The sequence below is a fragment of the Gastrolobium bilobum genome, unplaced genomic scaffold (assembly GCF_033153095.1).
Source record: "Gastrolobium bilobum isolate Gb01-03AN ecotype WA unplaced genomic scaffold, APGP_CSIRO_Gbil_v1 utg10138, whole genome shotgun sequence".
NCBI lineage: Eukaryota > Viridiplantae > Streptophyta > Magnoliopsida > Fabales > Fabaceae > Gastrolobium > Gastrolobium bilobum.
The window spans coordinates 450770-474155 of NW_026898403.1; the positions used below are offsets into that span (position 1 = coordinate 450770).

The 23386-nt window shown below is 33.0% G+C and overlaps 1 protein-coding gene across 1 annotated transcript; it reads left to right on the forward strand.

Annotated features, from left to right (window-relative positions):
• The first annotated feature begins 17319 nt into the window (after positions 1-17319).
• Positions 17320-22035, forward strand: LOC133315769 (transcription factor bHLH30-like). The gene is made up of 2 exons (XM_061517431.1): positions 17320-17640; positions 21538-22035. The coding sequence occupies exons 1-2, from the start codon at positions 17320-17322 to the stop codon at positions 22033-22035; spliced, it is 819 nt and encodes a 272-aa protein (XP_061373415.1).
• Positions 22036-23386: the final 1351 nt, after the last annotated feature.

Here is a 23386-nt window from a genome sequence, read left to right on the forward strand (position 1 = left end):
TTGCAATTTCATTTATAGAACCATATCATCTATATATACAAAATATAAAGTAATAGAAAAGGGGCAAACAAATATTCAAAAATGATGATTGCCCATAAAAATAATAGCTGGATTGTATTCAGCCCTAGCAATCTCCTACTTGAATTCGGCCATATAACTTGATCGTTAATATTTACAATCTTGTATATTAGCTATAGTACTTCACTACTCCTCGTGGCAAAGTAGGCGGTCCGCCCCGCCTCGCCTCGCCCCGCCCCGCCATTAACCCATAAAAAAATGAGTCAGCTCGTCCCGTCTCGCCTTGTTTTTTAAAGTGAGTTGAAAAATTCTGTCCGCCCTGCCCTGTCTGGTTGATTGGACGGGTTAGTCCGCCAGCCGAGCCTATTTTACACTGATCCGCATCGGCCTGCCGTCAACCTGCCAAAAAATAAGTCTGTCCCGCCCCGATTTTGAGATAGTTTAAAAAACTCAACCCGTCCCGTCTCGTTTGACGAGTTGACCTACCGAACCGAGCTCGTTTTGCCGTATCTGACTCCTCATGTAGTAACAATTTTGTTTGGGCAGTTACTGTTTCTGACATTTGAAATAATGTGCAATCTCACGGGTATTTGTTTTATTTTATTTTTAATTCAACTGTACCGTTAGTTAGAGTGTTAGACTCCAATCCAATTAAAATATCAAATGAAAAAGGTTTTGGTAATTTACAAAAAAAAAAAAAAAAGGTTTTGGTAAGACGTCCAAATCATTCTGTGCTGTAATATGTGTTAAAGAAATTTATTGGAATATTATGGAAAATCCCAATCGACGTTGAAATCAGAAGGAACTTAGCAGTTGTTTTCCAATACATATATTTACAATTTTGGACAACTTACTCTCCCAGCATAATTCTCCCAAAATGAAATATGAATATCTTCAATTAATCATCAGCCTCTCGGTTTGAAAGAGGACACTTCGCCGATTAAAGAGAAAAAAAAAGGACCCTTGACATAATATACTACTCAAACTAGTAACAGTTCTCCTTTCTACATAATACACAATTTCTTCTGAATAAGATAATAAAATATTAAATTACTTAATATATATATATATATATATATATATATATATATATATATATATATATATATATGGGGTTTATATTTCTGCAACTGCTATACGTGTAGCAATAAAATACTTGAAAGCATTAAATGCAGAGAATCATAATCATACAAAGGATGAAAGCACACCTGTGATTGTTGTACGTAAAGTGGCTACAGAAATAATATATATATATATATATATATATATATATATATATATATATATATATATATATATATATATATAGATGATACTTTCCAAATTGCATAGGGCAAATGCGAATTGAATTGAAAATGGAGAATGTCGCTTCTTCTTTTTATGATGATAAGAAGAAGGGGAAAAGAATTCGACCACCCATTAAAAATAAAATAAAAATAAAATTGTTGTACACAATTCAATGTCTTAAAATAGAAGAAAGAATTATCCTAAAAAAAAAAAAGGACTCAAAGAATACTTAGCTAACCAAGGGATTGCTATTAAAAATATTTCTATCAGATTCTTCTTCTTCTTCGTGAAAACAAGATTCCGTATTTGATTGGTTTGGGTCTTTCTTAGCCTCATATAAAATCCCATTCTCAAGAGCATCTGGAACATATACTATCATATTCTATTAAATAAAGCATGTTAGAAAAACTACGAAATATATTTCTACGAGATTCTTATTTGATTGACTTTTCTTAGCCTCATAAACACCTATTATCATATTCCATTAAACACAGAATTTTAGAAAATTTACGAATACATAGCTAACTGAATAATTGCTTCTAAATATATTTCTACGAGATTCCTTTAAACGTAGTGTGATTGACTTGTATCTTTCTTAGCCTCATGTATGAACACCTAGCCTAAAGAGCATCTGGGACATTTATAATATATATCATATTCCATTAAACGTAGTGTGATTGACTTGTATCTTTCTTAGCCTCATGTATGAACACCTAGCCTAAGGAGCATCTGGGACATTTATAATATATATCATATTCCATTAAACATATAATGTTAGAAAATCAACTTCACTTCACATCCTTTCACTTTATATACTATAAACTACCACTTGTATATAAATTAAGGGTTTGATCTTAGATAAAATTATTTTCTAAACGCACATAAAAATATGTGAGATCCATATAAAAATAGATCAAGGACAAAAAAAATCAAATATGTTGAAAATTTACTGATTTTATTTTCTTTTATTTTTTTCCATTTCTTTTAACAATAATAGAAAAGATTAAGAGAGAAAAAAATATGAAGAATATAAAATATAAAAATATTTAAATAAAATAGACTAGGGACAAAAAGAAAAAAAAATCAAATATGTTAAAAACTTAAAATAGTGATTTTTTTTTCTTTTATTTTTTTCTTATCTTTTTATTTTTTTTTTTTTTATATTCAGTTTATTTTCTTCTTTTTTATTTAGACTATTTTTTTTTTAAAAAAAAAAACTTTAATCTTTTCGGTCACTTTTGTAAGTTTTTACCATATTTAGTTTTTTTTTTCTATTTTTGTCTTTTTGATTTAATTATATTTGATCTTTTTATTTTCTATTTTTTATTTTACTTTTTGTCTTTTCCATAAGTGTTATAAGATTCTAACATGTTTGGTCTTATTTTTATTTTTTTGTCATTGGTCCATTATCTTTTTCTAAAATGGATAAAATAAAAAATTAGTTAAATTTCTTATAATATTTAAAATGAGTTTTGATGAAAAAAAGCATGAGATAAGTGATTAAAAAAAATCTAAAAGGATAAATAGTTTAAAGCAAAATCATATTTTTTTAGGGAAAATTATATTTACAACCTTTTTGTTTACGAACTCTAACAAGCTACACTGTGTCCTATGAGTCATAATTCTATCAAGAATGCATGATTAGACTTAGTATAATTTGTAAAAAAAATTTAAACAAATCTTTTTTTAAATATTAAAAAGTACGATGACCATAAACATGCATGAGAGTATGTGCCCTGTACTAGTACAACCCGAATGCGATGCGGGAAATGTTACATTTTTTTTTTTTGGTAAGCAAGAAATGTTACATTTTAAATCTCATATAGCTCACATACTTTATCTCATCATTATTTACTTTTTTTTACAGCCTACCAATAATTCACATTTTCTCATGTGAGTTGCACTTTATGTATAATTAATATTACTCATTTAAGAAATCATATTTTAATCCACCTAGCATTTTATACTAAAATAAAATATATTAAAAAAGTATCAGACGTGCAACCAATAAATCTCTTATACTTGTTTTTATTTTTATTTTAAGAATTTCAAAGATTTAAACAAAAATAAGGAAAATAACTATTTATCATTTCCTTTTTTTTAAACTTTTTTTCTTTCCTTCTTTTCCTAGCATCCAAATGACATAGGCGTAACTGACAAACTTAACTTTTAAAAGATTAAATGAAAAACAAATAATACCAAATAAATAGATCTAAGAAAAGAAAATACCCTAATATATAAAATGTTGTATTTATTAAAAAAACAAAAAACAAAGTGCTAATTAGCAACAAAACTACAAAAGGCTTCATAATATATCGGCGAATCACGTTTGAAGAGTTAATTTTAGATTTTTTATTTTATTTTAGATTTTTTTTATTTTAGACTTTTAATATTAACAATAAGGAAAACCAGATATCAACAATTATTTTATGTTAATAGCTCCTCCGACTTGCCTCACAGATGAGTCACATGCTTTATAAGATAAAGAAATAATAGAAACTTACTTTTATATTAATTTTGGCTCGAGTAGAGTGCCAAAAGAATTAACGAGAAGAAAGAAATAACTCATTAAAAATTAGATTTGATAGTAAATATTTTTATCGAAATTGTGCATTAAACTAATTTTTTTTAGCAAAGTAGTTATTAGCGTTCTGGACATTGTGCCCGTAATGCAGCTCAATCAATAATTAACAAATCCTAAATCCATTTACCAAAAAAAAAAAAAAAAACAAATCCGAAATCCGAAATCCTTAAATATAGTATTTTCATCCTCATGTTTACAACTTCTTTATATTTATATGATTGGGAAGGATGCATTTATAAAATTTTTGTACGAATTTTTACAAATTATGCTATCTTCTCCCGGGAGAAGATAGTTAGTTTGTAAGAGTTTGTAAACAAAAAAGTTTGTAAATATAACCTGCCCCTTATATGATATGTCTCATTCACCAATTGATTTAGGGTGTGTTTGGAAGTTTGGAGGAAAAAGGAAAGAAATGGATCTCAGGTTATGTTGCACCGACACCGATACAGGACACAGGATATGACACGACACCACATTTCAACACGTTAATTCTACAAAATATTAGATTTTGACACGTTAGGACATATTTTGATATTAAATAGTATTTTTAATTTACGTAGTGTATATTATATTTAATATTCAATAATTTAACAAAAAAATAAAACTAAACTTATAATACACATTAATTTTGCAAAGAAACATAAGATATCACAAATATTTATATTAAACTCAATAAAATGGTAATCTTAATCCGACGAATCTAATAGTTGAAACTAAAAACGCAACACAATGCAACATTTGAATCCTCTTTAGAGTCTCTGCAACGCTTGTTGGAGTGTCGGACACAACACGTTAGGTTTTTTGAGGTGTCGATGCATCATAGATCCCAGGGGGAGGGAGGGAAAAGAAGAGAAGAAAAATAGAAGCTATTACCTTCCTCTTATTTAAGAGGTACATTTTAAAAAAAAATTATTTATATAATTTTTACATTTTAAAAATAATTCTCCTTGTAAAGAATTATTTTCTCTCTCTAAAAATTATTATTTTTCTCTAAAATAAAAAATCAACAAGATAACAAGCTCCACTATTCAAATATGAGATTTTGAGCAGATTTTAAACTTGTATAGTAACATTTCAAGACAAAAACAAGTAACAACAATAATAATTAGTTAAAAAAAAAATATCAGATCGGACCTAGATTTTCACATGCCCCAAAGCAAGCTACCCAGAAAGAAAATTGAATGTAGAAAAATTAAAAAATCGTAACTTTAATTCTCAAGTGAAGAAACACCTTCAAAGGGACATTGAAGAAGAAAAGCCTTAATTTTCCTTAAGCTCACGTATCAGCATCGAATGAAATCAAACCCTTTGCTATGTCTTGCAGCAAGTAGAAAGCATCGTAGATGACCTTAAATCCATTGACACTGAGCATGACATCGACATACGAATAGCCGCGTATCCCAATGTGGCTGCTGCTGGCGGAGGTGACGACCTTAGCTGGCGATCGTGGTAGCCCACGAAGACAATGAGGTGTTGGGAACTCAGTTCCCTCAAACTCGACTAAGAAGTCTTTGCGGAAGTCAAACGTCGAGCTCGAATCTCGACACTCACAATCAGAGGCGGCCTAAATCACCAGGTCAGCCAGCACAGTGGAAAAATGAAAAAAAAACAAAAGGAGAGAGAAAGACAACAATTTTTTAATGTGAAAAAACCTTCTCTAATGTGAAGAAGTAAAAAACGCATAAGACACTAGTCCAGAATCAAACTTCCAAGATGAAAATAATGGGTACAAGATATCAAATTTCACCAATAATGGTGGTACACTCAAACCTCACCTATAATGATGGTATTCTTTCAAACTTTTCTAAGGAGGTATAATTCTCAAGCTTCTCCTTAAGAGCCCCACTCACCAACGTTTGGCCTTATGCAGCATTAGGGAAGAAAAGCCCAACAATTCCCCCCTTCCGACTTCAATGCGTCAGCATTAGCAGTAGCTCGGCACTTTCACAACAGTCTTCAAATTTTCTTATTGGTATCGGCTTTGTCATCGTGTCAGACCAATTCAGGTTGGTGTGCACTTTAACGAGTTCTAGCTCTCCATCTTCCACCACATCTTGGATCCAGTTATACCTCACATCAATGTGTTAAGTGCAGGAATGATAGGTCGAATTCTTCGCAAGAAGAATTGCGCTTTGATTGTCACATCTCAGCTTGTACTTGTCTTGATCATGGCCAAGTTCAGAGAGAAACTTCTTCATTCATAACATTTCTTTGCTTGCCTCGGTCACGACTATCTACTAGGCCTCGGTTGTCGAAAGTGCCACACACTTATGCAATTTTTGATTGCCAGGAGATAGCTCCTTCTGCAAATGTCAACAAATATCACGTCATCGACTTCTTTGAGTCGACATCTACTCCTAAATCAGAATTCGTCAAGCCTTGAAGCTCGACTTTATCTTCTCCAAATTGGAGGCACAAATTTGTTGTTCTTTTGAGATACTTGAAAATTCACTTCTTTGTTTCCCAGTGTTCTTTGTTGAGGTTTGATAAATACTGACTTACCATTCTAACAGCATAAGCCAAGTCGGGTCTCGTACAAACCACTGCATACATCAAACTTCTGACGATGAATTGGTACGGGATCTTCAACATCTTGTCTTTTTCTTCATCGGATCTCAGACATTGCTTTTGATTCAGCTAAATGTGTCGGCTAAGGGGGTGCTTACTATTTTGGCTTTATCCATGCTAAATCTTTTCAGAATTTTCTCTATGTGTTTTTCTTGACTCAGCCATAATAGCCTATTAGGTTGGTCTCGGATAATTTTATTTTCGAGTATCTGTTTTGCAGGGTCAAAGTCCTTCATCGCGAAGGACGAACTTAACGCCTTCTTCAGGGCGGGTATCCTCATTTTGTCTTGCTCTACAATCAACATGTCATCAATATATAAGAGTAAAATAAAAAAATATTTGGCCTCATACCTTTTCACAAATACGCAGTGGTCGGCCTCTATCTTCATGAACTTGTGCTCGATCATGAAAAATTCAAATTTCTTTTACCACTGCTGAGGTGCTTGTTTTAAGTTGTATAGGTTTTTCTTCAAATGGCAGACTAAGTCTTTTTGTCCTGGAGCTCATAACCCTTCAGGTAGCTACATGTATATCTCCTCTTCTAGGTCTCCGTGAAGGAATGTCGTATTCACATCCATTTGTTCCAGTTTGAGGTCCATCGAAGCCGCCATGGCTAACATGGATCAGACCAAAGTCATCTTCACCACAGGAGAAAATATTTCTTCAAAATCAACTTCTTTCTTCTGATTACAGCCTTTCACCACAATACTGGCTTTGTATCTCCGCTTCTGGCCATTTTCTTCATATTTGATTTTATAAACCTACTTGTTCTTCAGAGCTCGTCTTCCTTGAGGCTGCTCGGTCAGTTCATAAGTTTGATATTCATGCAAGGAATTTATCTCGTCTTGCATTGCGTTCTCATATTTGTCCTTCTCTGAGCTAGTTATGACCACATCATGGCTTTGTGGTTCTCTCTCTTCATCAGCAATAATATATTCATCAAGAGGGTACCTTGTAGAAAGTCGCCTCACTCGTGTAGAGTGTTTGGGTTGTTCTTCAGGTTGAAAATTTGGCTTATCATGCTTATCTCGGATCTCATCATCCCAGTCCTCATCAATGTGTTCATTTTCAACATTTTCATCATTTATTTCTCCCCGGATGAGTTCTACACTTCAGACAGCAACCCGTACTTTAGGCTTTGAGATGTTTTGAATAGTCTTGTTCTCCTGAAAGATCACATCTCGGCTACTCACTATCTTTTTGTTGATTGGATCCCAAAGTTGAAATTCAAACTCACATCTCAGTGAACCGAAGTAAATGCATTCCTTCATCTTTGCATAGAGCTTCACCCCTTTTGTCTTTAGGGATATGCACGAAAACTCGGTATCCAAATACCCTAGAGTGATCATAGGTTGCTTTCCGGCCTGTCCAGACTTCTTCAGGAATTTCTCCTTCAAGTGGTCGTAGTAGGTTTATCAAGTCAATAGCAGCTTTGATATCCTCACCCCAGAAAGATTTTGGCAATCCGACATTGGATAACATACTTCAGACCTTCTCTTCAATAGTCTGATTCATCCTTTCACCAAGTCCATTCAGCTATGGGGTCTTGGGGGCGTCATCTCAAGTCGGATCACGGTCGCTCTACAGTAAGCATCAAATGGGCCGCCATACTCTCCATCATTGTCAGATCGGATCCCTTTCAGTTTCTTTCCAATCTCCCTTTCCACCATACTTTGAAACTCTTTAAATACTTGGAGTACCTGGTTTTTAGTTTTTAACAAATATACCCACAACTTGGGGGAATAGTCATCAATAAAGAAACAAAATACTGAGCTCCTCCAAGAGATCTTTTAACATCGAACATATGTCAGTATGCACGAGGTTAAGAATGTACCTTTGTAGTCTGGGTTAATATTGTCTCACAAAAGAAATTTGGTGCTGCTTTTTAGTTAGGCAATGAGTGCGGCTCTCCAACGCTTCCTCTTTCAACCTAATAAAAAAATCCCTTTTTGTTCAGAATTTGGAGCCTTTTCTTGCTCACGTGGACGAGGCGTTTGTGTCATACCTCCATGCTAGGTCTATCTCGAATAGAGTTGGCTTCTCCACCATTAATTTTTCCTTGCATTACGTACAATGAGCCTTCTTTCTTACCTAGGGCAACCACCAAATTTCCCTTGACCAATTTCCATCGACTACTTCCGAAGTAGTTCACTAACCCGACATCATCAAGCTTGCCTACCTAGATTAGGTTCAGATATATGTCAGGCACATGCCTTACATCTTTGAACACAAGCCGACATCCAACATTTTTGGTCAGGGTTACATCACCGACTCCGATAATTTTGGTTGTCACCTGATTTCCCATCTTCAGGGCTCCAAAATCACCATTATTGTAAGAGGAGAAAAAATCTTTGTATGGAGTGACGTGAAATGAGGCACCAGAATTAACAATTCAGATGCAGTCATCATATGCAACATTCAAAAAATTATTTTTACTGAGGAGAAATATCTCGGCATCAGCATTGGCAACCATCGTAGTGGTGTTCTTGTCTTCTTTCTTCTTTAAAAGAATTTGATTAGGCTTCACAGTGTCGTTCTTCTCATCTTTCTGCAGAGTCCTACAATTCGGCTTCTTGTGACCGAGCTTCCCACAAAAAAAGCACTTCTAATCAAATCTCGGCCTATGGATTTATCACGTCCGCCTTGACCCCGACTTTTGCTTCGACCCTGAGCTTCTGATCTTCCTCTATTCTCAGTCACGTTGGCCTCAGACCGTCTGACGTGCTGGTTACACCTCATTCCCTTATCCTGGATTCCTCATTCAAAAGGTTGTCTGTCACGACATACATCTTCAGCTTTCCATTTAGAGCTGATTTACTCAATGTCACTACTTGAGTATCCCAACTTTCTGGCAACGAGCTCAGCAACATCAATGCATGCATCTCGTTATCTATCTTCATCTCGACTTTAGACAGCTGATTGATAATACCTTTGTAGGTGTTGAGGTGTTTGATCATACTCATGTCGTCCTTGTATTCCAGTTTCACAAGTGTGCGAACCAGGTGTGCTTTGTTTCTAGGAGTCTTCTTCTGAATCATGAACTCCAGCTTCATGCATAACTCGTATGCATGCTCAAAAAGGCTTTTGTCGATATACTTCCTGATCGTGGTTAACACCTTTCAACTCAGGATCTCTTATTCCTTCTCAGTTTTGCCTTTAGGTATCTCTTCAAGGATGATGGGATCATATAAGTCTTTGCAGTAAAGATGATCTTCCATCATCAGTCTCCAATAGGTAAGTTATCTGCAGTTAGCTTGAATATATCTCCAACATGTGAGATTCCATTGTTCACGATCTCATCTCCTTCAGAACCTGTCGAAATTGGGTTTTGATACCACTATTGGGAACTTGGTTCCTTCAGACTTGGTTAAGAAGCCTTTGCGGATGTCAAACATCGAGCTCGGAACTCAGCACTCACAGTTAGAGGTCGACTTGAATCACCAGGCCAGCCAGCACAGCGGAAAAACAAAAAATACAAAAGGAGAGAGAAATAGAAAAACACATCAATCTTTTAATGTGGAAAAACCTTCTTCAATGTTAAGAAGTAAAAATTCCATGAGACACTAGTTAAAAATCAAACTCCCACTATGAAAAAATGGGTACAAGATATCAAACTTCACCAATAATGGTGGTAAACTCAAACCTCATCTACAATGGTGATATTCTCTCAAACTTCTCTATGGAGATCTAATACCCAAGCTTCTCCCTAGAGGTGCTCTCAAAATTGTCTCAAAGTGTCTAAATGTCCCTTAACCCTAACCTCTCGTACGCACAAGCTTATACAGAAGAGGAGGGAAGATTCTAGAATATAAAAAATGAGGAATAAGGTTTCTTGAGCCCCAATCACCAACATTGGGCCTTGTGCGACATTAAGGAGGAAAAGCCCAACACGAGGGAGTCACAAGAGAAGGAGAATAAGTCCCTATTGCGAACCTTGACGGTGACTGTAGATACAAGGTATGTTTTGATTATAACAAAATGACAACAACAAAAAGAGAAGAGCTTTGATTAAGAGCAAAAAGCATTAACCATATATGGATATTGAAGATGTATGATGTAGCCACACAAGAAAAGTGATGTTATATCAAAGTGGCAAGATCATTGAATCAAGAGCAACAAAGAATAATTAGAAGAGCAACACCTATGATCAAAACCAACAAAGTGTCAAGCATTGTCATATCCAACAAGTCAAAGCATCAAGTTCAAGTAAAGATCCAAGACACAAGACATAAAGCTAAGTCTAAAATTATATTTGGAATATATCTTTAAGACTTAGAATATATGTAAAGGTATATGATAGATTGCATTGCATGAGCTCAAAGTTTTTCTCAAAGTAAACGTGTTTTTCGAATTGCATAATCATAACCTTTATATACTTGAAAGAAATTTGAAAAACTCATGGAAAAGATCCTTGACATATTTTATAACTTCAAAACATATTTATCAAGTCAAGATCTTTCACAAAAAGTGGTTAGAAGCAAGTTAGAACACATTTGAACTTAAAATTTGTTGCTTAATTTCACTGCTTCCTTCCATACATTTTTTCGTATTCAAGATGATGGATTTAGATCTTGTGTTCTTCATATAAGTTGTAAGTCTTTCTTTTATCTTTCCAACGACACCAAGATCACATCAATCTGACAAGTATAACTCAAATTATGCCCAAAATACAAAACAGTGTTCTTGCTGTCAGGTTGGTAATCGATTGCCATAATATGGTAATCGATTACCGTTTGAGGTAATCGATTACCATTTGAGGTAATCGATTACCCATCATTTGGTAATTGATTACCACTGTGACAAAATGCATATAACGGCTAGTTTTCAATGGAAACACTATATATACATTCTCAATGACTCTAAAACGCATTGGGCATCATTCCTACACATATTAAGCATATTTTGAGAGCTTTTACACTATCATTTGCATATTCTTTCATATCTTTCAAAGATCAAACATATTTGAGCTCATATCTTGAAAATTCATATACCCATAGTGCTTCAAGTTGTATATCCACACTTTGAGAGTGATATTCATTTCCAAATATTTCTATCCTTATATTCTTGAGTTGAAAGGGTTGTGAGACCCTTTGTTTGAGAGGTAGCCAAATATCTAAGTAAATTTGGAGTGAATTATAAGGTTGCCAAGTACCCGTAAAATTGGAGATTGTAAGGTATCCACGAACCAGAAGTCTTGGAAGATTGTAGAGGTTTGTCAAGCACCTGTGAAGCTTGACCATTAGTGAAAGAGGTTGATCGAGCAGCTTCAGTCTGGACGTAGGTCACAAGTGGTGGTGACCGAACCAGGATATATTGTATTTGCAATTCTCTAAACTCTATACTCTTTATTTCTAGCACTTTAATTGTTTCTTTGATATCTTGTATGAGCTAGAATAAATTCTATAATTGTGATATATTATATATTAAGGGTTGTTTGAATGTATTGATTAGCTTTTCATATATCAAAGTTTGCTTGAAATGATTATTTAGAAACTAGAAGGGGACTTTTGCGAAAATCTTGTAATACTCAATTCACCCCCCCTCTTGAGTATGGAAGCCACATTCCTAACAGTGACGACGAAGAAGAGGTCGAGGATTGGTTTCAGATCTTGAAAGGTGAGAAGGGCACATAAGTAATTTAATATATTTTACATCTCAAATACCCCAAATTGGAGGAATTCTGATTTTAAGGGTGAGAAGAATTTTGGAGTATTTTACAAAAATTCCCTATTCATTCCCTCATTCTTTAAAACTCATAACATAAGCAAAACCTTCCATTTCTTTCTCTTTCCCTTGTAATATGAACTCCCAAACACACCTTTAAGCGTCGAAGTGATTGTAATTATATCCCTTGTTCGTTGGAACATGCGGAAAAGTCATTCTTAACAATCTTCAACCACCATGCAACAAAATGACCTAGAAGCAATCAACTTTATTTATTTAAATCCCAAAATAAGAATGATAATCTAGCTCTTGTTGCCCTCTAAAACCAAAGCAAACACACACACACACACATTATGTTGCACTGACACAGACACGACATGACACGATACGCCGACATGTTAATTTTAAAATGTTCAGATTTTGACACGTTAGGACACGTTTTAATATTAAATAATATTTTTAATATATATAACACAGTTTACATTTAATACATATAACAACCCATAATAAGTCATATAACCAATCAAATATTCAAATTTCATAATATAAATATATAAAAAAATAATAGAAGATCCATAAAGTATTAAAGTGTAGACTACTCACAAGTTGAATTATTTTTCTTCCCTTGGTGAAGAGCAAACGGAAGAATATGACTGTATGATTTTATCTTCTTTTTCTTTTATTTGATTTTTTTTTCTTTTTGAAATCTAACATATATATGAAGAGTAACATTAAAAAAATGAAAAGAAAATAATATTGTAATTTGAGTGTGCCCTTGTGTTGAAATTGAAAATAGTAATTTATTTCTTCTAATCTTAAATCAATTCTTTTAGTACAAGTTTTTAATATTATTTCATCTTTTTTTTTATTTACTTTATGAAGCAACAAAAGTCACCTCGTCAAATCAATACCCATCTTCATTTTCTTTCCATAAGACCTCCCTCTCTCACATTCTAATAGCTAGAAATACACACACAGAGACAAAGTAGAAGAAGAAACCAAACCCAATCTAGAGAGAGAAAATGACCACAAGAGATAACCCACCACAACAAACGGTGAGCGTAGACAAAAGTTAAACGGTACCACCACCATCACAAGCACCAACTTCTTGCAATGGTTACCTGCAACAGCAGCAGCAACGCCCGTACTGTCCAATGACACCATTTCGTTCATCTTCGTCGGCGTCATTCAAAGGGTGTTGTTGTTGGCTTGCTGCCTCTTCTTGCTATTCAACATTTTTTTCCTTTTTTTTATTAAATGTTTTTTAATTTTTAAAAATTATAATTTTTTACAAAAATGTCATCTGACCGTGTCGGACACGATCAAATTCGCGTGTCGAAATAGTCAATATGTCCCAAAACGTTGACCGCGTGTCTGAACGTATCGGAACGTGTCGGTGTCCGACATGCCTTTTTTAAAAGAAAAGTTGTGACAGTGCTTCCCAATATATATATATATATATATATATATATATATATATATAGGGATAAGATCAACTTACATTGGTGTAAGAATAATAAGTCTTACACCAAATCTTAATCACTGAATTATGTGCATTTAACAGTTAGTAATTACCAATAAATTATAACCATTAGATGTATGGAAATCAACGCTTAAGATTTGGTGTAAGACTTATCATTTTTACACTGGTGTAAGATGATCTTGCCTTATATATATATATATATATATATATATATATATATATATATATATATATATAGGTAGGATCCTTTGACACCAGTGTCAAATTTGAAATTTGACACCTCATCTGATAGCCGTTAGATCAAAAAAGATCAACGGCATCATATGCTTACAAATCAGAGTCATTGATCTTTTTTGATCTAACAGCTATCAGATGAGGTGTCAAATTTGTGTCAAAGGATCCTACCTCATATATATATATATATATATATATATATATATATATATATATATATTATATAGGAAAAGTATTTGTCATTTTAAATGACATAAAGTTATGTCATTTTAAGAGAGAGATAGACACAATAAAATATTTTTTATTTAAAATTTAAATTAAAAAACACCCACTTTCTCTTCCATGATTTCCATTTCTTGTGTGTATCTCTCTCTTAAAATGACAAACACCAAACCCTATATATATATATATATATATATATAGGCGAGATCATTTAACACCAAATCTTAACCGTTGATTTCTTCCAATTTATCAGTTTTAATTATTAGGAATTACTAATTAAATAATAAGTGTGACCCAATAATTATAACCATAAGAATGCCTTATATGTATATATATAAGAAATATATTTCTCCTATCATAGGAGATAAAATTATCTTTAGCAATCCCAAAACTTTTGGAATTGAGAGAATTAATGAATGATATTTTAACAATTAGTTTCCTTCTTTGTTATATGAATTTTACCAAAGCCTTCAAAAACTATGTAGTTTTGGGGTTATTAGAGATAAATTTATCTCTTGTGACAGGAGAAACGATAAACCCTATATACAAGTCGTTGATGTTATTTATATTTAACCGTTTGAGTTTTTTAATTATGTAAGTCATTGGATATAAGTAAATAGATGACAAAAAATGAGTGTAAAATTTCTTATTTTTATATTGGATTTTTAAATAAACTTGCAAAAATAAGGGATAAGAAAAGTAAAGACCTCACCCAAGTTAGATGCATCAAGGATGAAAATCAAAAACTTTTTGTGAGAGATGAAGATGTAAATGCAAGATGGATGAACTACTTCAACAAGCTGTTTAATGGGGATGGAGATATAAGCGAGGTGGACTTAGAGAACGCTTATGATGTTTGAATAAAAGATTTGTGCGCAGAATTAATACACATGAAGTTAAGGAGGCTTTAAAGAGGATGAAGACTAATAAAGGCTTGGGACCTGATGGGGTCCCTATTGAAGTGTGGAGAGGCCTGGGGGATGTGGCAATAAAATGGTTGACCAATCTCTTCAATAAGATTCTCCAGACAAATAAGATGCCTGATGCATGGAGGAAAAATATGATTGTGCCTATCTACAAAAACAAGGGAGATATACATAATTGTTCAAACTATAGAGGCATTAAGCTAATGAGCCCTACTATGAAGTTGTGGGAAAGGGTTATTGAGCATCGCTTGAGGAGAGATACCAAGGTTTCTGTAAATCAATTTGGATTTATGCCAGGAAGATGTACCATGGAAGCCATTTTCTTGATGCGACAACTAATGGAAAGATATCGAGAAAAGAAAAAGGACTTACATATGGTGTTCATAGACCTTGAGAAAGCATACGATAGGGTTCCAAGGAAAATTTTATGGTGGGTTCTGGAGAAGAAAAAGGTACCATCAAAGTATGTAAAGGCAATCAATGATATGTATGATGGGGCTACTAGATGTGTGAAAGCTTATAACGGAACATCAAGTTATTTCCCTATCACGGTAGGTGTACACCAAGGGTCAGCTCTAAGTCCTTATCTCTTTGCCTTAGTTATGGATGAACTAAAAAAATATATTCAAGAGGAAGTGCCATGGTGTATGCTTTTTGCAGACGATATTGTGCTTATTGATGAGAGCAAGGATGATGTTAATAGAAAACTTGAATTGTGGAGAAGCACATTGGAATCTAAAGGATTCACATTAAGTCGAAGCAAGACTGAGTATCTGAAGTGTGAGTTTTCTCTGGTAGGAGATGTAGACCAAGATCCCGTGCATCTAAGTGATCAAGAGGTACCCTAGAAAGACAATTTTAAATACCTGGGCTCCATTTTGCAAAAAGGTGGAAAGATTGATGAGGATGTAAATCATAGAATCAGAGCAGGGTGGATGAAATAGCGCAGTGCATCTGGGTTTTTGTGTGACTGCAAAATCCCCCTTAAGTTAAAAGGAAAATTCTATAAAACAGCAGTAAGACCTGCAATGCTATATAGAGCTGAATGCTGGCCAGCACATAGGCAACATGAGCATAAAATGGGAGTAGCAGAGATGAGGATGTTAAGGTGGATGTGTGGTTATACGAGGATGGATAAAATAAAAAATGAAGATATTCGACGAAAGGTAGGAGTACTACCGGTGGCTGAGAAGATGAGAGAACATAGATTGAGGTGGTTTGGGCACGTAATGAGAAGGCCCCTGGATGCTCCCGTAAGAACAAAAGTTTGTTACCAAGAGCTCAACACAAAAAGAGGTAGAGGTAGACCGAAACTTACTTGGGGGAAGGTGGTAAAACAAGATTTAATGGAGTGAGATATAGATTGGCGGACAGTATGTCTTAGAACGGAATAGAGAAAAGCTATAAGCATGGTGGAGGGTTAGACCCGTTGTTATTCCTATATTCCATATGGTTTCTTTTTTAGTCCTTTTCCCCTTCGTTTCCCCTCTTCTTCTTTTCCCTTTCTTTTTACTTTTACTTATATATATATATATATATATATTATTACTATTCTATTTATTTATTTTTATTTTTACTTTTATGTTTCTTTTTTCAACTTTTTTGTATCTTTCATTTGGGTTCATCTACCACCTACCCCAATTAATTTGGGATAAGTGTTGTTGATGTTGATGATGATGATTTTTAAATCAATTATACCAAAAACTTAAGCTAAAAATATAGATGATTTTATATTATATTCTTGTCAATAGCCCATAGGAGGGGACCATCATCAATGGACTAAGTTAGATCAATCCCATTAAGTGAATCCGACACCATATCTTAATGTTAAACCCTAAGTCATTGGGTTTATGGGTCCTCCCGCTTATACACAATTCACTTAGCGCATTACAAACCAAATAGGGATTCCATCACGTTTAAATATCCCGACAATCTCCTCTTCAAGTATAAAACTCACATTGATATGATTCCTCTCAACGGGAGCACAACCTATCTATAGCCAATCACGAGACTAACTCGAGTCGAACTTGACTCTAATCCAACTCTTAGGTGAATTAAGAGGAGTCCATAATATCAGACTCACTTGTTATGGTTGATGTAAGTTAGCCCAAAGCTTCTATACATAGTTGGTTTCCGCAACTAGGAAGAATTACGTAGTAATAGTACTAGTATTGGAGCATTATTATTACAGAGACTAAATAATGCACTATATAAATGTATTCATCAACAAAGAAAACAACATAGCAGGTTCACAAGCGCATCATCCATCCCCAAAAGCTTTCTTTTTTGTTTGCCTCGTTTCTTCTCTTAGGTAGTACAATAGGTTCAGGACCATGTTTTACTCCTTTTATGACAAAAAATCTTCATCTGGCTCTGATATTTCGAGGTTGTTCAATCCCACTTTGCATAACCTTGGAGCTTCCAATGATGTTTCGCGAGTTGGGTTGTCATCATCGCAATATTCATTGGTTTTTGAGAGAGAGAAGGGAGAGCTGGTGAAGTGCAGTGCAACTGAAAGGGCAGAAAAAAATGAGATTTCTGATGCCAAAGCTTTAGCTGCTATGAAGAGCCATTGCGAAGCAGAGAGGAGGAGAAGGGACAAAATAAACGCTCATTTTGCAACACTACGTGGTCTTGTTCCCTCCTCTGAAAAGGTATGTTTTTATTCTTTCCTTCTATTGGAAAATTGTTCTTTTGATTGGTGTAGGTCATCATAATTTATAAGACCATTAAGTTTTTTGACTTTTCATTTTTATGATTTCATTTTGATTGTATAATCGGTTTAACATTTTCATCAAAATATGTCTTTAATATAATTGTTCTAACTGAAAGATTATATGATCCATATGAATATACTGAATCAACATTTTTTAATTTTGAAAGCTAACCAGTTATTGCATAAGAATCATGACAATGTTTCTATAAAGTGCATAACCAAGAAACAAAAAAAATAAAAAAAAAAGTCTGAGACTTTTAACTGAGATTTCCAGTTTTTTGCAAAATGCTCAAGTGAATTCATACCTACGTGATTTTATTTCAGTTATGTCTTGATGCTTATTGCTGTGAATGTATACTGCCCTTTCATGCTTACACACAAATTTTGAAAGAAAAATGGAGCTTAGATTCTGTTGTATACTATAAAGTATAAACACCCACACAGCATTTTGAGATTCGATTCACATCATCACAATTATTGTAATTAAATTAAGTGCTTTTGATTGCATCATTACTGTCATTGTATGGTCAACTAGGCATGGGAGTTGCAACTTTCTAGAATCAACTATTGAGTTTCATCACTTTATCATGAAAATACAAAATAAATAATTAATAATAAATAACTTAAAAAAGAGAGAGGAGATTCCTCAACTTGCAGATTCAACCAAAACATTAATAATATATAATTAAATTAAAAAAATAGATTCCTCCGCTGAATGCTGAGTGAACCAAACAACTGCTTCAAAAATAAAATAAAATCAACCAAACAAATTTTTTTAGAGGAATCACGCAGATCTAATTAAGCTGCATTTGTTTAAGGGAAAACACAGCATCCCCTCAACTAAAACATCATACATAAAGTTACAATGTTTAACTGAGAATAGTGGTGTGCAATAGGTAAATTAAATTGAACTATCAACTCATTCAAACCGTATCAAAAGAATTATAATTTGTTAAATTGATTGAATAATTGAATTATTTTATTCAAACTAGATTAAGAATAAGTTTAAGAACCAAATCATTTTGTTTAGTCTGAACCGAACTGAATTATACTCATTTTTAGAAGTGAAAAAAAAAAATTAAATGAACTGAACTGAATTACGAACCAAACCGAACGGCGTCAGATTTTTTCAAACCAATTTAAAAATTTAACTATTTTTCTAAATTGATTCAAGAACTAAGCCACTTTTTAAAACCGGTTTGATTTGCTCCAACCAAACCGTTTTTGTAATTTAATTCACTGCTCACTTCAAACTCCATTTTTCAAATATCAGACCGCATGACCACTGCTTTAAATCCCGTCAAGCACAAAAGAAAAGTAAACCGCGCCACCGTCGCACCGTGCTATTCCCACCTTTGCTGTCTTGCCTGTGGCACCACTATGGTTGTTACCCTGTCTTCAAATTTTAACATAAGTGTTGTATTTTTGGTTGAGTTCAGTTTAGCCTATGATTTGAGAGAAAATTTAGAAGGAATGGGGATTGTTAATGGGTTCGCGTTTTACCTTCATGCTATCAAGAAGAACATTATTTAATTTAACGATTTTTTTTTAAATAATTTAACGAAATTTTAAAAAAAGCGATCATCATTGATTGTATCATATCATTGTATGACTTGTCACTGTCAAGTGTTCGTAGGGTCCAATGAAAAATAGATTTAATTCAAAATAACATCATTTGTGAAATTTCTCATAATAAAAGTTATTTTCTAATGATTCAATGAATATGTTTCCATTTTTTTTAACTTTACTTCAATGTTGATTGTATGATTGGTGATTCTCAAATGTTAAATCTTAAGCAATTATGGATTAACTTTCTTTTAATTTGCTCCTTTCAAAAATGAAAACTAAATAACCTGTAAATATTTTCTTTCAAATATTTTTTGCTTTTTCGTGAAGCCAAAATTTAATATTGGAAAATTATTTTATTTATAAATTATTTGTGGTTTTATTTCATTGTTTATTTATTTTATTTTAAGAATAAATTAATTTTTTTTCTAAATTTATTAATACTTTTGACAATTAATTTAAAATAATTACTTTTTAAATTGATGCATTTTAGATGCAACGAAATTCATTTTCCAATATTTTCCATGCAAGTACCAAACCTTGATTTCAAATTTCAAAGATCAGCTAGCTTATAAAATAAAATAAAATATTATAATTTTTATAATGTAAATAAAATTGATGGTGATTTATTTTTTCTTTTATTTTTAAATAAATATTTTGTCACTCAATGGTCGCAGATATGGCGTACAACCTCCCATATTATTGTTCATTATGCGCGTAATATTTTTTGTAATGGTTTCGTCATTTATGATCCCAAACTGAAAATCCTTCGTTTACTATTCAATATGTTCTATAAATGAAAATTTTTCTTGGGCCCCTATATCGCTAGCTGAATATTACTGGCTTTTTTTGTTGTTCATTTAATTCCGCAAGGAATGCATATAGCTTATCCTATTATTAATTTTTATTTTTTATTTTTGTTTCCATTTAATTTATTTATTTGCACAAACATTACTGGATTTTATTGATGTGTTTTAGGAAATATATTTAGAAATGGATTCATAGGACTATGTTATGTGAGAGAATTATAATCATAAAATGATGAATTAATAGTAATAATTTTATAATTACTTAGTTAAATATTTTTTTCTTCTCTTCTCTTATTAATATTAAATTATTTTTTATATGATTAAATTATTAAATACTTTTACAGGAAAAACTAAGCAAGCGGTGAGTTTTTTTTTTCGTTTTTGTTGATTAATATGATGATGTAAATTTTGAATAGGTATTTTAATTTGATGGTATTTATCTAAATGAAAAAAATAAAAAATAAAAACATAAAATGTTTTCACTAGATTCAGATTGATTAGGACATCGCTATCAAGTGGTGTTGTAGACGTGCCAGCTGTGCTGTTGGACATGACAGATTCAATTTCTTGAGGTATTATGTGATAGTATGTGGTGGCTTCCATGTTTTGTTGGACAGCCATCTTCTGTTTGTAGGCTGACTGAATCAAATGGTGACGTGGGACACGGAAAACCATTATATTTGATTTAAGCACCGGATAATCTCTGCTTCACGCGCTTCATTCGGTTATTTTTTTTTGGAGTTACCCAACCCTAATTATCTCTTTGAGACGAGTTGGCTCCCTCCGGTATCCCCACGAGCTTCGACTCTTTGAGCCGGCTATGGGACTAATCCGAAGTGCGGGGGAACAGTGATGGCTAAAGGTTATCTTTTGTATTATATCAGAATTATTTTTTTAAAAAAAAAATTCATCAAACGTTAATTTTATAAAATCAGTGCATATTTTCAGCAATCATTAACAAATAATTAAACATAAAATCAAAAAATTTCAACCAATATTTCTAAAAATATTTTAACCTATAAATAACTTTTTAGTAAGGAAATTAACTTGAAACAATCTTTTTTTCGCATCATTTCAATTTTAATTACAGAGTTTCAAACGAAAATATCATCTGATACATAATATTTTTATTTTCTCGTACCTTAAGTATAATTAATCCAACATTCCTTGAAAACAAAAGTTTCCTACCATATTTCTTGAAATCTTTTTTCGCTGTTAACAAAAAAAATATCTCCTCTACGAAACACACTACTTTAAGAAAACTAACTCAGTTGCTGTCTAATCACCGTTTACAATCTTTTGGGTTAAAGTCAAGTTGATAACTAGATGAGTCAATAATTGAAATGCTAGTTGTAGTAGTAAATTACTAAATTCATAAGGATACTGTCTCCCTTTTCTTTGAGAAAGCATTGACTAAAATCTGCTGACTTTAATTTGGTGGGTCAATTGCTACTATTTAGATGGATAAAGCCACATTACTGGCTGAAGTGATTAGCCAAGTAAAGGAATTGAAAACGAAAGCAGTGGAAGCAAGCAAAGGTATTCTAATCCCAATGGATGCTGATGAAGTGAATGTTGTACCAAATGATGATGATGTAGAAGATGGATCCATGTCTTACAGCGCAACTATCTGCTGTGATTACCAACCTGAACTGCTGTCTGATCTAGGAAAGACATTTGATACCCTTCAATTACCAGTGAAGGCAAAAATATCAACTTTAGGAGGCAGGATGAAGAATGTGTTTATCTATACATGTTGCGAAGGGGACAATATTAATATGGAGGCATGCCAAGCTATTGCAAGTACTGTTCATGAGGCACTAAGTTCTGTATTGGTTAAGGCTTCTAAGTCACTGGAGTACTCACTGAGAAGGTCACGCCCAAGCAAGCGGAGAAGACTTTGCTTTATTAATGAAACATCTACTTCCCCTTGCAACAATGGATCCTGTTCTTGCTGATGGCAACCATTTGCTGTGTTATGTTATGTTATATATTTCTCCAATGTTGCATTTTATTTTTTTATGTTGAAAAATTGTAATGCTTTTGAAGTCCCAAAATTGTTATGAAATTTCATTACAAATACCTACGTTGCAAGTAAATTTTGTCACAAATTCCTGCGTCGCAAGTTTATCTGTGACGAAATTTGATTATTTGTGACAAAATTTATGACGAAATTTTTTCGTCACAAATACATTTTTTTCTTGTAGTAACTACTCATGCTGAAGCTGTTGTCACTGTGTTTGTGGACCTGTTGGAGATATGTGTTACTTTATTGTAACTCGTTCTCTGAAGTCTTTGGTTTTCCTTGTGTTGGAGATGCAGTGGGTACACAATAATCAAGTAGCATCAATAACTACTAGAATGTTGGGAAGATTTATTGAGAGAGAGAAACGTGAATATATGTATTGCGAACTACTTGTTTTCTAAAGCTTAATAAACCTATGTGTGACTTTGTGTGGTCAACCCTTTTTTATCTTGTTTACTTTCTATTAACTTGGGATAACGCTGATTCACACAATCATCCAAGTTCCCATCATAGTTTTCGCTCAAACTGAAGTTTACATTATCATGGGTACCCTAATTTTGTCCATTGCAATATAAATAAATAAATAAATATATATATATATATATATATGGTTTAGCGGATATAGAATGACTGCACCTAAGGAATGGTGCAGTCATATAAAACTACATCGTTTTGTAGTGTGAACGCATTAAATATGAGGATTTATAACCATACAAAGACGGAAATAAATTTAAAGTATTAAATATGGAGAATCATAATCATACAAAAGTAGAAATAAAAATAATATTTTTATTTTCTATAATTAATTTTGAACGCGAACTTCTTTTATCCCAACCAAAACGACGTAGTTTTGTTACGAACACAATAAATAAAAATGGAAATTTGGCTTTACTGAGGAAGCCTGACCTTGACCTCTTGCACAGAATTCCTTTCGGGATAACTTTTCTAATCTGATATGATACTTTTATTCAAATACATAAAGGTTTAAATAGATAATACAAGACAACTTTAAAAATAACTACCCACTAACACTAAATAGGCTTCACTAATAGCCATGACCTATTCTTTAGAAAAGTTAAATTTCAAATAACTACCCATTTACTTAAACAACCCAACAATTCAGAAAATAAGAAAATAAGAAAATAAAAAATCGTAACATTCCCTCCCCCTAAAAATAACTCTTGTCCTCAAGAGTAAATTTAACATCAAGTAATTGAATAATCTTCAATATTTGCTTCTCCTTCACTTTCGTCCATCACCGCCTCTTTTGTCACTGCTTGGAT

Excerpts from the sequence above, each read along its gene's own strand:
- LOC133315769 (XM_061517431.1), top strand. The coding sequence starts at position 17,320 with ATGTTTTACTCCTTTTATGACAAAAAATCTTCATCTGGCTCTGATATT. Across the intron at positions 17,641-21,537 it reads TTGTTCCCTCCTCTGAAAAG|ATGGATAAAGCCACATTACT; the intron begins GTATGTTTTTAT and ends GCTACTATTTAG.